Source organism: Diceros bicornis, chromosome 26 (genome assembly GCF_020826845.1).
Source record: "Diceros bicornis minor isolate mBicDic1 chromosome 26, mDicBic1.mat.cur, whole genome shotgun sequence".
NCBI classification, from domain to species: Eukaryota; Metazoa; Chordata; class Mammalia; order Perissodactyla; family Rhinocerotidae; genus Diceros; species Diceros bicornis.
Window position 1 is genome coordinate 21,646,480 of NC_080765.1, and position 15,923 is coordinate 21,662,402.

Genomic DNA, 15,923 nt, shown 5'->3' on the forward strand with positions numbered 1-15,923 from the left:
TCCCCCTGACCGCCGCTGTCACCAACGCCCGGGGCGCCCGAGCTTGCGCCGGAGCGCGCTCCCGGACATCAACGGCTGGGCTGCCAGCGTGCGCGCATGCGTCCTCCACCAGGGGAAACTTTTTCTTGCAGGACCGGGAGGCGAGCCCTAGAGGGCGGGATAGTTGCGGCCACAAGAAGGGGCTTCCGGCGGCGAGGAGCCGTGATTGGTGGAGCCTAGGGGAGGGGGCGGGGCACCGGGAAATTCGAATAGGAGAGGCGGGTCAAAAGAGGGAGTGGAATGGACGCGGGGGTCCCGGCGCAGCCGAGGCGACGCGAGATGGCGGCGGCGACCTCAGGTACGCGGTCCCGGCCTGGCGGGGCGGGGCGCCGAAGTCTGGAGCCTTGTGGGGTAATGCGTCGGAGTCCGCTTCGGACTCCGCGGGTTGTCCGGAGAGGCCGGAATGGCGCGGGGGCGGGGAGGGAAGGCGGGAGTGTGGGAGTCACAAGCTGGTCGGCCCTCCTCGCTCTTTCCTTCTCACTGTTTCCTGCTCTCCGCGCGGATCAGTAGACCTGGATTGAGACCCGGTTCCAGCACTAGGGTTTCGTTTGAGCCCAGCGCACTTTTCTGTGAGCTTCAGTTTCTGTCTGTAAAGAGGGGACAATGCCCCCATCTCAGGAGATGACGTGAGTAAGCGAGCGAAAGCGGCTAACGTTCTCACCTAAGGACAAAAGGAAAGGAGCTGGATGCGCGTCTTGGGGAAGGGTTCTGTGTATGAGTGGTGTTGGGGTGCGGGGGCGTCCCTGGGAGCTGTAGGAGGGCAGGCCGGGGTTCAGACGGGCTGCAGCGGGGTGTGAGTCGACAGCATAGGATGCGCTGAGATCCCAGGAAAGGGAAATAAGGGACTGTTGCCTTTCACTCTAGCCGTGGAAGTGAGTGCTATGTTAGGGCCGGAAAGGCTGTGAGGACGCTCAGAATCTGGTATTTGTTTACATATGTCTCGGCTCTCTTCCTGTAGACTGAATTTTGGTCGGCGATTAGGTGGGCACCATAGTAATTTATTTGAGTCCTTTACTGTTTGTCAGGTTCTGTGGAGAAACAAAGCTTTTAGTAGAATGTCGAACACATGTTGAGCCCTTGCTAGGTGCTGAGCGCAGTTGCAAGCACTTTATGCTGATGAATTAATCTCCACACAGTGCTATGAGGTGGTTACTATTCTTGTCCCAGTTTTACAGATGAGCAAACTGAGGCATAGCTGTGTTAAGCAACTAGTTCAAAGTTAACACAGCTAGTAAATATTGGGGTCTGAATTTGCACCCAGGCAGTCTGACTTGAGAGCCTCTGCTCTTAACCATTATGCCCAAGCACATGATCTTTCTGCTGTCTGAGCATAACCTCCCCTCATCTTTCCAAGGCCCACTGTGTCTGGTACATAGTTAATATCGTAAGAATGCTTGAATGAATACTGTGCCTTCTCTAGAGGAGCTTATAGTCTGTTTCAGTAGTCATATAAGCATATAATATGAAAAACAATGAGAGATGTGTATGCTTATGTATATACATCTATCTATATGCTATAAGAGTTAGACTCTGAAGTAAACCCTTGGGTATTCTGGAGGACTTCATTAAGGAAGTGATATTTGAGGTGGGTTTCAAAGGTTGGACAGGAGTTTGCCAGGCCTTGGCAGGACGAAAAGACCACCAAGTGATTTCTTATTTATGATGTATAGAGAGGCTAAAGTTGCTCTCTTTGGCTCAAATTCCTAATCAATAAAAGAGAAAAGAATTCAGCTGAATGAAAATTGGGAAGGGATGGGGGTGGGGTGAGGGAGTAGAGGGGTGAGGGGTTGGGGGGGCAGAGAGTTAGAAAAAATAAGTGCTAGCCTCGCGCAACCTGAAAGTTGCTTTTATGTAGTGTAAGCAGCTGTTTATGTGTGCCTCTCTTTCCCTCCTCCCCTGGACTGTGAGCTCTGGGGCAATAATGGCAGTGAGCCACTTTTATGATGAAAACAGGAAACGAACAAGCCAATGTTTTATGTTAGTTCATTTACCAAATCTTAATTTGTTCAGCAAATACTCCTTGAGAGCATGCTGTGTGCCAGGCATTGGGGATACAAAGGTGAGCAGAGAAAGACTTGTTTTCATTAAGTTCATAGTCACATGGAGAAGACGGACAAATGTGCAGTTACAGTGGAGTGTGATGAGGGCTTGGATGGAGGAGCTAAAGAGAGCCATAGGTGCACCTAACAGTGCCCTAGTGGGGCGGTGATTTTACAAGGGAAGGTTTTTTAGAGGAAGTAAGGTGTAAGTGTTTACCTCAATCACTTAGGGGGTGGGTGCAGTAAAGAAGATATTCCAGGGAGAGAGAATAGCATGTGCAAAGGCCCAAATGTGTGAGAGAACTTGGTGTGTTGTAGGAACTGAAGGAAATTCATAATGGCTGAGAGCTTACAGCACAAGGAAAGAAGTGGAGAATGATTGGAAGGGAGTGAGACTGGAGGCAGGGAGACCAGTTGGAAGACTGTTGAGATGATGACCTTGGCAAAGATTGTGCAATGGGAATGGAGAGAAGTGGACTCATTTGAAAAGGTAGAATTGACAGATGTTAATGAATAACTGATGTGGAAAGTGAAAGAGAAGGTAGAGTGAAGGAAGACTCACATTTTTGGGGTTGGTTCCATTCATTTTCATTAGAGAGCACAGAAGGAAGATGAGGTTGCAGAGAGATGGGGAAGGGTTCCGTTTAGGACAGGAGGAGTTTGAAGTATCTGAGAACCATGTAAGAGAAGATGTCAGGGCAGCAGCTGTGGATCCGAAGTTCAGGAGAGAACTCTGGTGTGGAGGTGTTGATTAGGAGTCATCAGCTTTAAGATGGTAATTGAAGCCAAGAGAGCAGGTGACCATGCCCATGAAATGAATCAGAGTAGTGGTTCTCAGGGGCAGTTTTGTTCCCCATGGGGACATTTGTGATGTCTGGAGACATTTTTGGTTGTTAAAATAGTTGGGGGTGTGTGTGCAGAATGCTACTGACATGTGTTTAGCACATAGTGTGTGCTACCCATCCTACAATGCACAGGACAGTCCCGGCACAAAGAATTATTCAGCCCAAAGTGTCAATAGCGTTGAAATTGAGCAATCCTGGTCTAGAGAGAGGATAGAAGGAGCCTAGAAAAAACATTTAAGACTGGCAAAAACTGAGAAGGAGTGAACAGAGAGCTAGTGGTGGGTGGCAAGGGAAAAGTATATTTCCCAAAGGAAAGCAGATCAAGAATATTGAATACTGCTGGGAAGTCAAATAGGATGGGGACTGAGCATGTCTACCGGATTTAGCATAAGGAGGTCATGACCCTGCTGAACGTTGAGGGCAGAAGTGTGTAGCTGCCTTGAGTGAGTAGCAAGAGAAAGAGTATAATAATAACAATAGCAACAGCTATCATTTACTGAGCACTTGCTGCTGGCACTGTGCTAAACATTGTATGTACATATTTCTTTGACTCTCCACAATCTTGTGAGGGTAGATACTGTTGTTACCTTGTTTTGTGTGTGTGAGGAATATCAGCACTGAGCTAACATCTGATGCCAATCCTCCTCTTTTTGCTGAGGAAGATTGGCCCTGAGCTAAATCCGTGTCCATCTTCCTCTACTTTATATGGGACGCCGCCACAGCATGGCTCTACAAGCAGTGCGGTGGTGCGTGCCCAGAATCCAAACAGGTGAACCCCAGGCTGCGGCAGCGGAGCACGCACACTTAACTGCTTGCGCCACTGGACAGGCCCCTGTTGTTACTTTTATAAAAAGAAACCGAGGCGTGAAGAAGTTAAGAAGCCTTCCCAAAATCACGCATCTAGAAGGTGGAATTTGTCTGACTCCAAGGCCCATGGAGATACAAAGATGAAGGGGCTGAGAAGGCTTGGGGGTTCATATAATGAACTTTAGAGTTAGACCTTCATTTGAAGCTCTGTCCCTAGCTAGGTGTTGACCACCGGTGAGTTAGCTAACCTCTCTATACTGAGGTTTCCTCGTTTGGAAAATGGGGGATGAATACAAAATAAAACACTTACTGAGCTTTTACCAAGTACCAATGCTGTTCTAAGCACTTTTACATGAATTACCTTATTTACTGCCCTAACAATCCAACTGGTAGGTGTTTTTATTTATTCCCATTTTACAGGTGTGGAAATTCAGGCACAGGAATAGAAAATCATTTCTCCAGGTTATTTAGTTAGTTTTAAGTGGCAGAGCTGGGATTTGAACCCAGGCCATCTTACCTTGAATGATGAACCTACCTACTATGTGCTAGTTATTTTGATGGCATTTTACATGTTACTACTTTTAATCCTCATTAAGCCTTTCCACAGCCCACCCCATTCCATTTTATAGACAAGGAAACTGGGGCACAGGGTTGTTAGTCACTTGCCCAAGGTCACAAGCTAATTAGTGTTAGAGCTGGAATTGAAATTCAGCTCTGTCTGACCAGAATCTACACTCTTTCTAAGTCACCACAGACCTTCCCTTCCCCTTGAAGTGATCACTAAGCTTCCATAGGTGCTTCTGTTTCTGCCATCTTTCTCTGTTCTCACAAGAAGCCCTGGGAAAGACAGGCAAGGGAGAGGCTCCTGCACACATCTTTGACAAGTCAGTGAACCTCTTGGCACCTTAGTTTTCTCATCTGCGCAGGTGCATCTGCAAGTTCCTGTTCACTTGCTGCTGACTTGTAGGATTGCCATGAAGATCAAATGAAAACTAGATGTCCAAGTGCTTTGTAAACCATAAAGTGAGGAATGGTGCTATCAGCTTCATGTGTCAGGTGAAGGAACAGAAGCCCGGTTCTTGAAATAGGCCATCTGCTTATGAGTATGCCTCATGCTGTGTAAGATTCTTTCCCAGGGGTAGTCGGTCCAGCTTTTTGTCTTGGCCACATGCACTAGCCTCTTGACTTACATGAGTCCTCTGGCTCCCAACAACTAGCTGCTACCACCAGCAAAGAAGGAGAGTCAGCTGCCAAGAACTTCCCCAGTTGGTATATAACAGGGAGGTAATACAGCATCCTCATTAAAGGCAGATTTTGGGAGGTGAAGAGATCTAGGTTTGAATTTGGCTGTTAGCTGTGAGCCACAGTATGGTATCCTCCAACGTAAGATAAAGAAACACCCTCATAAGATATTTTTCAGCCCATTCAATCCTCATAAAAATAGTCGTTTTTTTTAGTTTTATAATGTGTTTTCTGATGATAAAAATAATTCATAACCTTTTTTTTCCCCAAATGACTTAGATTTAATTATCAGAAGCAAACTGAACAGAAAGCTTATAATAGAGAAGAATTGCATGTCTGCCTTTTGCAAATTCAGTTGGGACAAAAAGACAGGGGCTGCCTCTCAACCTTATTCCTGCCAAACGAGGACATCTACAGTGTTTTTTTTTGTTTTTTTTTGTTTTTTTTGGTGAGGAAGATTGGCCCTGAGCTAACATCTGCTGCCAATCCTCCTCTTTCTGCTTGAGGAAGACTGTTGCTGAGCTAACATCTGTGCCAGTCGTCTTCTACTTTATATATGGGACCCTGCCGCAGCATGGCTTAATGAGCGGTGCACAGGTCTGCACCTGGAATCTGAACCCGTGAACCCCAGGCTGCCCAAGCAGAGCACGTGAATTTAACTGCTACACTACTGGACTGGCCCCTTGTTTTTTTTTTTTTTTTTTTAATGTAAACCTTACAACAGTATAGAACTGGTTAACATAGAATATAAACCCACAAAATACCCCATCAAGAGAAAACCATTGTTAACAGTTTAGTGTGTGTGTGTATACACATGTAAGTATGTACTGTAAACCCCAGGTAAGAAATAGAGACACAGAAAAGTAAGGCAGTTCATTGACTGGTTTTGGGTGGGGTCAAATGTCAACTCTTAATCTTGAGAATGACCCTACGAGGTGCTGGTCTACTAACACCTTGGCAATTCAAAGTGTGTCCCATCAGAAGTGTCTGGAAGATTGTTAGAAATGCAGAATCTCAGGCATCACCCCAGGGACTGATGCCAATCTTCCTTTTAACAAGACCTTCCAGGTTATTTGTGTACACGTTACAACCTACACCCCACTGGACCTTCTTATAGACCAGAGAAAGAACTGAAGCCAAGCTTGGGGACACCCGCAGTACAGCCAGGGTGGAAAGAGCTTCCTCAAAATGAGCTGTGGCCCCTGGCCCTCCCAATGAGATCCCCAGGACCCCAGCCTCCACACCTTCTTCCCCGCCCCTCTGTGAAGGTTATGGAGGTCTCTAGTCTATAAGATGCTGGGGTTTTGTTTTGTTTTTAGGCTGTGCTTATTCCTCCTTTGAAGAGCAAAAAGACAAAATGTAGACTATGACACAAGATAAAGTAATGGCCACATGGTCCCAGGTATAAAATACCCTGGTGCTCAGAAGAGCTGCTGCACCTCTATGAGTGTCTTCATTTTGTAAAAAAGGACTAACAGAACCTACGTCTCAGGGACACCATAAAGATTCAAGTGTGCCTGGCATGTAGTCAGTGCTTAATAAATGTTAATATTTGCGAAGTACATGATAGGGTTTACAGTCCCTGACCTGTATATAATCTCTCTCCTCCAGCCCCCCACTGTACCCCTCGTGAGACCATATATTTGATTCATCTTTTTGTTCCATCTTTTCCTTCTCTGCTCGCCCTCACTGGCGGAACACATACACAGTCCTGCTTCACTAGTTCTCCAGGGAGGCCATGCTTTCACACCTCCATGCTTTTGCACATGCCATTCCTTCTGCCTGGAATGCTTGGCAAGCTCCTATTCATCCTTCAGAGCTCAGCTATATCAAGTAGCTCCTCCTCTAAGACTCCTACCCCCATCTCTCAGCAAAGCTGATCCCTGCTTCCTCTGTGCTTCCACCATACTTCATGCCTAAAACTTATCTTCTCTCCTCCAGGAGCTGGTCGCTGTCGGCTAAGCAAGGTGGGAGCTGGCCGGCGCCCGCCTCCAGCTCGAGTAAGGGTGGCTGTGCGACTGCGGCCATTTGTGGATGGAACAGCTGGAGCAAATGACACCCCCTGTGTACGGGGCCTGGACAGCTGTTCTCTAGAGATTGCCAACTGGAGGAACCACCAGGAGACTCTTAAATACCAGTAAGGTTCACTGGCCACTCTTCCCTCCTATCCCTCTCAAATTAGGGATTGCTTAGGCCTGCTCACATTATCAGTTGCCCAGATAGTTTCTCATACCTGCCTCCTCAGGATCCTTGCTGCTTCCTTAGCATAGCTTTCTTCTCCACACCTTCATTTGTTCCTTTAGGAAATGTTTACGGGTGCCCACTGTGATGGGTCCTCTGTAGGATACTGTGGGGAAAGACTGGAGGTTAAATCAGACACATTACTACTGTTCACAGTCTTATTGGGGGAATAGGCACAAAGAGGGGAAGGAGCAGCAAAGGTGAGTAGGAGATCTCCGACTAGGGTCTGGGGGACATATGGGAAGGGTTGGGGGAACATAGACCAGCCAGCCAACCTAGGCTGCAGCTGGGTGGTGTCAGAGAAGACCACTCAGATATGAGGACAGAACTCCCAAGGGCAGCTACTTTAAGATCCCATTGGAGGGGGCTGGCCCTGTGGCTTAGCGGTTAAGTGTGTGCACTCTGCTACTGGCGGCCTGGGGTTCGGATCCCTGGCATGCACTGACGCACTGCTTCTCCGGCCATGCTGAGGTGGCACCCCACATACAGCAACTAGAAGGATGTGCAACTATGACATACAACTATCTAGTGGGGCTTTGGGGAGAAAAAGGGGGAAAAAAAAGGGAGGAGGATCAGCAATAGATGTTAGCTCAGGGCCAGTCTTCCTCAGCAAAAAGAGGAGGATTGGAATGGATGTTAGCACAGGGCTGATCTTCCTCACAAAAAAACAGATCCCATTGGAGATTTAAAGTTCAGACTCCTTGCCTTTCATTCTAGGCCAGGGGGTGGCAAACTATAGACTGCGGGTCAAATCTGACCAGGAGTCTTTTTGTAAATAAAGCTTTATTGGAACACAACCACACTCGTTTACTTATAGATTGTCTATGGCTGCTTTCTGACTACAATGGCGGAGTTGAGTAGTTGTGAAAGGAACCATATGGCCCACAAAGCCTAAAATATTTACTGTCTGGCTCTTTACAGAAAAAGTTTGCCAACCCCATTCTAGGCCCTTGACAATTTGGCTTCCATTTCTTTCCAGCCTCATACCCCCAACATATGCTATACTCACACTAATCCCTGCTATGGCCTCAGCTTCTCCACCAGAGTGCAGTGTGAATGGACTACAGGTGTGTTGAGTCTCTAGTCATAAGCAACATCCTCTATTGACTCCATTATGGTGTACAAATACTACTTTCTGTGTATACTGTGATGTGAAAAATATTGGGAAGCTCTGCCCTTTTACACCATGCCTTGTCTGTGTGCTATTTTTGATAGTTAGAACATCTCTCTCTTCTCTCTTGGGCAAAATCCTCCTTCCTCAAGCAGAATCAGTTACTCTTTCTAGTGTGTTCTCCTCTTCATTTCCTGAATCACAGCCAAGTATGAGTATCTATCTAACCCACTAGACTGCAGAACTCCCAAAAGCAGGGACATCAGATTCATCTCCATATTCCTAACACCAGTACAGGGGCTGGGATGGATGGTGTTCAGTGGGTGCTTTCTGAGGTCTTTGTGCAAGAAAAGGGATAGAGACTCTTTTAAATCCGAGTCCAGTATTATCCTCTAGGTCTAGGTGAGAATGGAACCCTCCACTAATTTCCTCCTTTCTTCCTGCCCGCAGGTTTGATGCCTTCTATGGGGAGAGGAGCTCTCAGCAGGACATCTATGCAGGATCTGTGCAGCCCATCCTAAGGCACTTGCTGGAAGGGCAGAATGCCAGTGTGCTTGCCTATGGGCCCACAGGGGCAGGTGAGGGAGCCAGATAGGGAACAGCTATGGGTCAGAAAGGGCTAGGGGGTGGGGAGGAAAATCTCACAGCTCTCTCCACTCTTTCCCCAGGGAAGACACACACAATGCTTGGCAGCCCAGAGCAACCTGGAGTGATTCCCCGGGCTCTCATGGACCTCCTACAGCTCACAAGGGAGGAGGGTGCTGAGGGCCGGCCATGGACCCTCTCTGTCACTATGTCCTACTTAGAGATCTACCAGGAAAAGGTGAGGCCCTGCTCTGGTTGGGGAGGGAAGAGACAAAGGGTCAAAATAAGACCCAGTTCTAAAACATGAAGCTCTGCTCTAGCGAGGAGGTAAGACGTGGAAAGACAGAGGTTGGGGTAGCAGACGGTACAACTTGTGAGAATCCAAGAGAGAAAAGGAGACTGATCCCCAAGAAGTAAGCAGCCTGTGTCTGGAGAATTGGCCCTACCTCTCACTGCTCAAACAGGTATTAGATCTCTTGGATCCTACATCAGGAGACCTGGTGATCCGAGAAGACTGTCGAGGAAACATCCTGATTCCAGGCCTCACACAGAAGCCTATCACTAGCTTTACTGATTTTGAGCAGCACTTCCTGCCAGCCAGTCAAAATCGGACGGTAGGAGCCACCCGGCTCAACCAGCGCTCCTCTCGCAGTCATGCTGTGCTCCTGGTTAAGGTGAGGCCCACTGACAGGGGTGAGGACCTCAGAAGCCCCTACAGCCTGAGCTAAGCCTGGGGCCCTTGCTCTTACCCCCAGGTGGATCAGCGGGAACGTTTGGCCCCATTTCGCCAGCGGGAGGGGAAACTCTACCTGATTGACTTGGCTGGCTCAGAGGACAACCGGCGCACAGGCAACAAGGGCCTGCGGCTGAAGGAGAGTGGAGCCATCAACACCTCCCTCTTTGTACTAGGCAAAGTGGTAGATGCGCTGAACCAGGGTCTTCCTCGTGTGCCTTACCGGGACAGCAAGCTCACTCGCCTGTTGCAGGTCAGGCCACCCATCTCAGGGCAAAAGGAGCTGGAGAAGGAGGTTCTCAGGCCTGCTGGGGGGTTGGGGAACAGCAATCAAGTAATGGGAAGGCGGCGCTTCTGACCCACCCACCCTGCCCAATCCCCATCCCTTAGGACTCTCTGGGTGGCTCAGCCCACAGCATCCTCATTGCCAACATTGCCCCCGAGAGATGCTTCTACCTAGACACAGTCTCTGCACTCAACTTTGCTGCCAGGTCCAAGGAGGTGATCAACCGGCCTTTTACTAATGAAAGCCTGCAGCTTCATGGTGAGGACTGGGGTTGGCAGGAGTGGAAAGGCCAGGTCTGGACAACTGGGGAGTTTGCTGAATCCACCAAGCATCAGCACAGAGGCTGACCACCCCACCTTCTTCCCCTAGTCTTGGCACCTGTTAAACTGTCTCAGAAAGAACTGCTAGGCCCAGCAGAGGCAAAGAGAGCCCGAGGCCCTGAGGAAGAAGAGACTGGAAGTCCTGAGCCCTCAGCAGCTCCAGCCTCTGCCTCCCAAAAACTCAGGTGAGCAGAGGGGGAGGGGCCTTGGGCATATTTCCTTTCCTGTTGTGTCTGGATTGGGTGCAGAGCACCAGTGGGTCTAGCCTGTAAGATCCTTGAGCTGCTGACTTGTTCCTCTCCCATTCACCCAAAATCCTACTCTCTTGAATTTACTGAAGTGCTAAGATCAATTTCTGTCCTCGGTGTCACTGCCTGGGGATCTAAGGAGGCCACCTAGAGCTCCTCGTCCCCTCCCTTTCCATGTTCCAACCTCTTTAGGCAGTCAGCAAAACCTTACATTTTGGGGCAGCTGTTTCAAGGATGAGCACTTTTGCTTCTGGCTCAAGGAGTAATCTGGATCAGGTCTTTCAGGTCCAGAGGATAAAAGAAAAGCAAAGGAGACAAGAGATGAAGAGATGGTTTGCTGAGACCTCTCAGCCTGCGTTAGAGTCCAACCTCTCCATGACTCTCCAAGGAGCCGGTTGCTGTCCTAACTTTGCCCTGCTTCTACCCTCAGTCCAAACCAAGACTCTCTAAACTAAGTCCCTTCTGTGTGTGTGGCCTGCCTCCCCAGCTCTGATAGCCCCACCTCATGGCGCAGGATGTACTAATCCTCAGGTCACTCCTGTTTAGTGGTCCTGCTTTCTGTGTCTAACCATGACTTTCTAAGGAGCCAGCTGCAGTTTTAACTTTGCCCTGTTTCTACCCCGAGACCAAATAAAGCCTCTCTGAACTGTATAAGTCCTAAGACTGCTGAACAGAGGTGACCTGAGGAGGCCAAGGATTAGTGCACATTCTGCCCCAGGGGGATATTGTAGTTGAGGAAGGATGGCATACATGAAAAAGTGCTTGCTCAGACCTGGCTCAGTGGCTGAGTGGTTCAAGTTCTGCGTGCTCTGCTTTGGCGGCCCGGGTTCATGGGTTCAGATCCCTGGTGCGGAACTACTCCACTCACCAGCCATGCTGTGGCAGTGTTCTACATACAAAAAAATAGAGGAAGATTGGACCGGATGTTAGCTCAAGGCTAATCTTCCTCAGCAAAAAACAAAAACAAAAACAAAAAACAAAACAAAAAAAACTTGCTCACTCAGAACCTCATCTCTCAATTTTGTCCTTCTCAAGCCACTTGTCAGCAGTCCCCTCTCCTAAGTGCACAAACTCAGAAAAACGTACACAGCCGCACATCTGTATTACATGTGAACAGGCAAGGTTTCTGCCTGAAAGGCACGCTGGGTAAGCTCAGAGATGGGGCATATCAGACCTAGTCAGACCCTGACGTCAGGGGTCTCATGTTTCAGGAGGGGATATTTCCTACAGGAATATCAGTATATGATGCAAGGTAAGATAGTAGAGAGTGTAATAAGGAAGGAGGAGCTTTTTGCTCTATGAGAGCCAGGAAGGAAGAAATGACTTCTAGTCTTCACCCATATTTTCTGATCCTGCTCTTCCTAGGTACTTACACACAAAGAACAGGGCAGTCTCTGTCCTTGAGGAGCTAGTTCACAGTGTAGGAAAGAAGATAACACAGTCAAGCTGGGCATCATGGGAAAGGTGGCATCAAACGGACTTTGAATGATAATTGAGATCAGATGTGAGAGAGAGAAAATTCCAGACAGAAGGAGCAAATGTTAGGCATCGTCATGCTCAGATTAAGTCAGGACTCTGCTTGCATAGGCCTTTGCTGCTGCCCACAGGAGAAAGGCTTGGCATTTGAGGTCTTCAGTGGCTTTCAAAACCCCACTGAAGGTGACAACCTCTGTGAACCTTTCCCCAACTGCTCCTCCAAATGGACAGGCACAAAACCCTTGCTGTCACCGTATCATGGTCTCTTACTTTCTGTTACAGTAAGTACGTCCAGGGCAGGGCACTGTCTTAGATTCTGAATACCTGGAACACAGGTGTTGATTAAATGCTGTTCTCATCTGATCTCCTGGCATCCCTGAGAGGTTAGTTGGGCAGGTAGTGCTTGATCCCCATTCACCTGATGAAGACACTGCACCCAGAGAGTCTGGATAACTTGCTCATGGTTGCCCAGCAAGTTAACACTAGGGTTCTGGAAACACAGAAAACACCATGTTAAGGCATGATAAGGGGAATCCTGCTGCTGGAGGGGTTGATGAGAGAAGAGGTAGGTAGAGAGTAACCTCTTTGTCTGCTTAGCCCCCTACAGAAGCTAAGTAGCATGGACCCGGCCATGCTGGAGCGCCTCCTAAGCTTGGACCGGCTGCTGGGCTCCCAGGGGAGCCAGGGGACCCCTCTGCTGAGCACCCCAAGGCGAGAGCGGATGGTGCTCATGAAGACAGTGGAGGAGAAGAATTTGGAGATTGAGGTAAGTCTTGGGGAGGTGGGGGCTGGGATTCCTACTGGCCTTGAGAAGCAATCTGAGAATCTTCAGATAGGGAAGGATACTGAAAGGCTGGATCAGATCCAGTTTTCACCCCACACCAGAAGCTCCTGCTTGAATGTCCCTAATGTGGCTGAACTTTGAAAAATAATTGAGATCAGATGTGAGAAGAAAACAAATTCTAGGTAAAAGGAACAAATGTAAGACATTGCCATTTCCTGAAACACAGCTCAAATTAAAGTAGGACTCTGCTTGAACAGTCCTTCCCTTCAGTGTTTCACAAAGTGGCTTATTCCACCTCTGGGCAGCCCTGATCATTAGAAAGCCCTTAACTATATTGGGCTCCAACTGTCTCCTGGTAGCTTCTCCCATTGGTCCTCACCCTGCCCTCTAGGGCCTCAGAGCCCTGCACACTCACTTTCCTAATTCACTGTCCTTCAAGCTGCCCTCGAGTTGGTTCTGGGTCACATCTCTTCCTGATCCTTTCCAACAGAGGCTTAAGATGAAGCAAAAAGAACTGGAAGCCAAGGTGCTGGCCCAGGAGGCTACGGACCCAAAGGAGAAAGAGAATTGCTCTCCCATAACGCATCGACCCCTTGGCCGCCGTACAGTCACGGTGGCTAAGCCCCTCAAAAAGGCTGTGGTGATGCCCCTACAACTGAGTAAGTTTGGCTCTGGGGGCCAGGAGGGCCCAGATAACTGAGATCTCAGAAGGGAGGAGGTGTTAGGAGCAGCTGTCCTCATGTTACTCATGTCCTTCCACCATATGCCAGCCCCAAGGAGGGATGAAGAGGATCTGAAATACAGCTGGGTGTTCTGCTCTAAGGCATTTAGTACAGTGGAGTAGACTGACAAGTGCATGATTGATTACCATGCAAGACCAACCGAGATTACTTTCAAATACAGGTATAAGAAAGGTCATGTGGAAACACAACAAAAGAAGAGGTTAACTCAGAGTGGAGGGAAACGGGAATCAGAAATGGGAGAACTAGGAGGCCAGCCTGGTGGCGTAGTGGTTAAGTTTGCGTGCTCTGCCTCGGCGGCCCAGGGTTCGCCGGTTCGGATCCTGGGCACAGACCTGCACATGGCTCATCAAGCCATGCTGAGGCGGTGTCCCACAAAGAAGAACTAGAAGAACATACAACTAGGACATACAACTATGTACTGGGGCTTTGGGGAGAAAAAAAAAAAAGATTGGCAACAGATGTTAGCTCAGGGCCAATCTTCGTAAAAAAAAAACAAAAAAACCAAGTGGCTATCAGGGAGGGTGACTCCACAATTCTTGCTTTCAGTTCAGGAGCAGGCAGCATCCCCAAATGCTGAGATCCATATCCTGAAAAAGAAAGGCCGGAAGAGAAAGGTAAGAGTACCTGGAGGCTTAAGCTACACCTAGAGCCTAGAAGTAAGGGGTAGTGAGCTCTAGAGGGAAGAGCCCTGGCCATGGAGTTACCGAACCTGTCAGAACACTTACCAGCTATTTACAGTTCTTCCAAGGTGCTTACCCTCTGAATGCAGAGGTGCCTCACAGGGCATTTAGGATGCAGTGCAGTAATATGAATGTACCAAGCAGAGTACTTGACTTTCTTCCTGATGGCTCTCACCCTCAGTCAGCAGCTACTTACTAGGTATAGTGTGTAGCCTGGGCCCTGCCCTCTACAAACTTAAGAGCCCACTTCCGGAAACATGACCTAAGCACTCAAGAAATGGAACAACACTGTAAGAACTACCTAAAACCTGAGATGACATGGGGGGGTGGGGAAGGGAGGTGTCATTTATTGAGTACCTTCTGTGTGCTTTTCTAGGGGTGAAAGCATATTCTTTCCTTTTTAGAGATGAGGGACCAGATTTAAGAGCTTGTTATGTGCTTTACATTCATTAATTCATTTGATCCTCACAGCAACTCTACTGCCACTCTATCACAAGTTGGATAAAATGAGAGCCCAGAGAGTGACCAGAGGGAAGGGTGTTTGGACAGACACTTGACAGGACGGAGAGAGAGGCTGGGGAGGGCGTGAGGTAGCTGCAGTTCGGCTCCTATCCTTGGCAGAGGAGTCCAAAGCAGTTTGCTGCCACGGGCAGAACAGCAAACTTGCTGTTTCTGTCACTCACCTCGCCCTGCCTCATAGCTGGAGTCCCTGGATGCCTCGGAGCCGGAGGAGAAGGCTGAAGACTGCTGGGAGCTACAGATCAGCCCAGAACTACTGGCCCACGGGCGCCAAAAAATCTTAGATCTGCTGAACGAAGGCTCAGCCCGGGATCTGCGCAGCCTGCAGCGCATTGGCCAAAAGAAGGCCCAGCTCATCGTGGGCTGGAGAGAGCTCCACGGCCCCTTCAGCCAGGTAACGGCCCCGGGAGGGCAGCCCTGGAATGGAGTTGGCACTGGGGGGAGGGAGAGCCTGGCACGCCCTAGACCCTTCTCAAGCATCGCTGCTGTCCTGCCAGGTGGAGGACCTGGGACGCGTGGAGGGCATGTCTGGGAAACAGATGGAGTCCTTCCTGAAGGTGAGCTCGGGCTTCCCCCCGCCGCCCCCGGCCTGTGCCCGCCCGGCTGTAACGCTGCTCTCCCTTCCCTCTTGTGTTGCAGGCGAACATCCTGGGTCTCGCCGCCGGCCAGCGCTGCGGCCCCTCCTGACTGCCGGCTCCTCCTCGCCTTTTTTTTTTTTTTAAATCCTCGTATAACCGCTTGTCGTGTAAATACAGTTTTTACTCCAGTGCTTCAGTCTGATTTTTGGGACTGCGGGGGCAGGGCTGGAGGTATAATTGCCCTTGGATGGACCACCTCTAACTCCGCCGGCTAACTTCTTTGGGCGCCATCTTTGAGAAAACATGAAGCAGAGCAGGACTGTAAATAAACCGCTGGGGGTGGGGGGTGAGGACGGTGGCCGAAAGGAAACAAAAAGCCAACACGAAAGCGCGAGGACGACGACCGTTACGCGGGCGCGCGCTTCGAGTTTAGCCCCGCCCCATCCGTACCCCCAGCGCGCGCTCCCCTATTCTCCCGCTCAGCAACCACAGCGGTTTTGTGCGCGTGCGCGCGAAATAACGGCCGCTGGCGGAGGGAGGAGGGGGGTGGAATCTTTGAAGGGGGGAAAGAGAGAAGCCGCCCTATCTCCCGCGCGCCCACCACCTGCGCCATCGTCAGCCAATCAGCGGTCGTCTCAGGGGTCTCG

The 15,923-nt window shown here is 49.4% G+C and overlaps 1 protein-coding gene across 1 annotated transcript; it reads left to right on the top strand.

Moving 5' to 3' along the window:
• Positions 1-263: 263 nt before the first annotated feature.
• Positions 264-15,467, top strand: KIF22 (kinesin family member 22). Its single transcript, XM_058569647.1, has 14 exons — positions 264-337; positions 6,914-7,109; positions 8,775-8,902; positions 8,993-9,147; positions 9,374-9,583; positions 9,665-9,895; positions 10,033-10,186; positions 10,298-10,433; positions 12,570-12,738; positions 13,247-13,415; positions 14,046-14,113; positions 14,880-15,092; positions 15,196-15,255; positions 15,338-15,467. Exons 1-14 carry the CDS (start codon positions 280-282, stop codon positions 15,383-15,385), a joined length of 1,995 nt encoding a protein of 664 aa, XP_058425630.1. The 5' UTR covers positions 264-279; the 3' UTR covers positions 15,386-15,467.
• The last annotated feature ends 456 nt before the right edge of the window (positions 15,468-15,923 follow it).

Excerpts from the sequence above, each read along its gene's own strand:
- KIF22 (XM_058569647.1), top strand. The coding sequence starts at position 280 with ATGGACGCGGGGGTCCCGGCGCAGCCGAGGCGACGCGAGATGGCGGCG. Across the intron at positions 7,110-8,774 it reads CAGGAGACTCTTAAATACCA|GTTTGATGCCTTCTATGGGG; the intron begins GTAAGGTTCACT and ends TCCTGCCCGCAG. Across the intron at positions 9,148-9,373 it reads TAGAGATCTACCAGGAAAAG|GTATTAGATCTCTTGGATCC; the intron begins GTGAGGCCCTGC and ends CTGCTCAAACAG.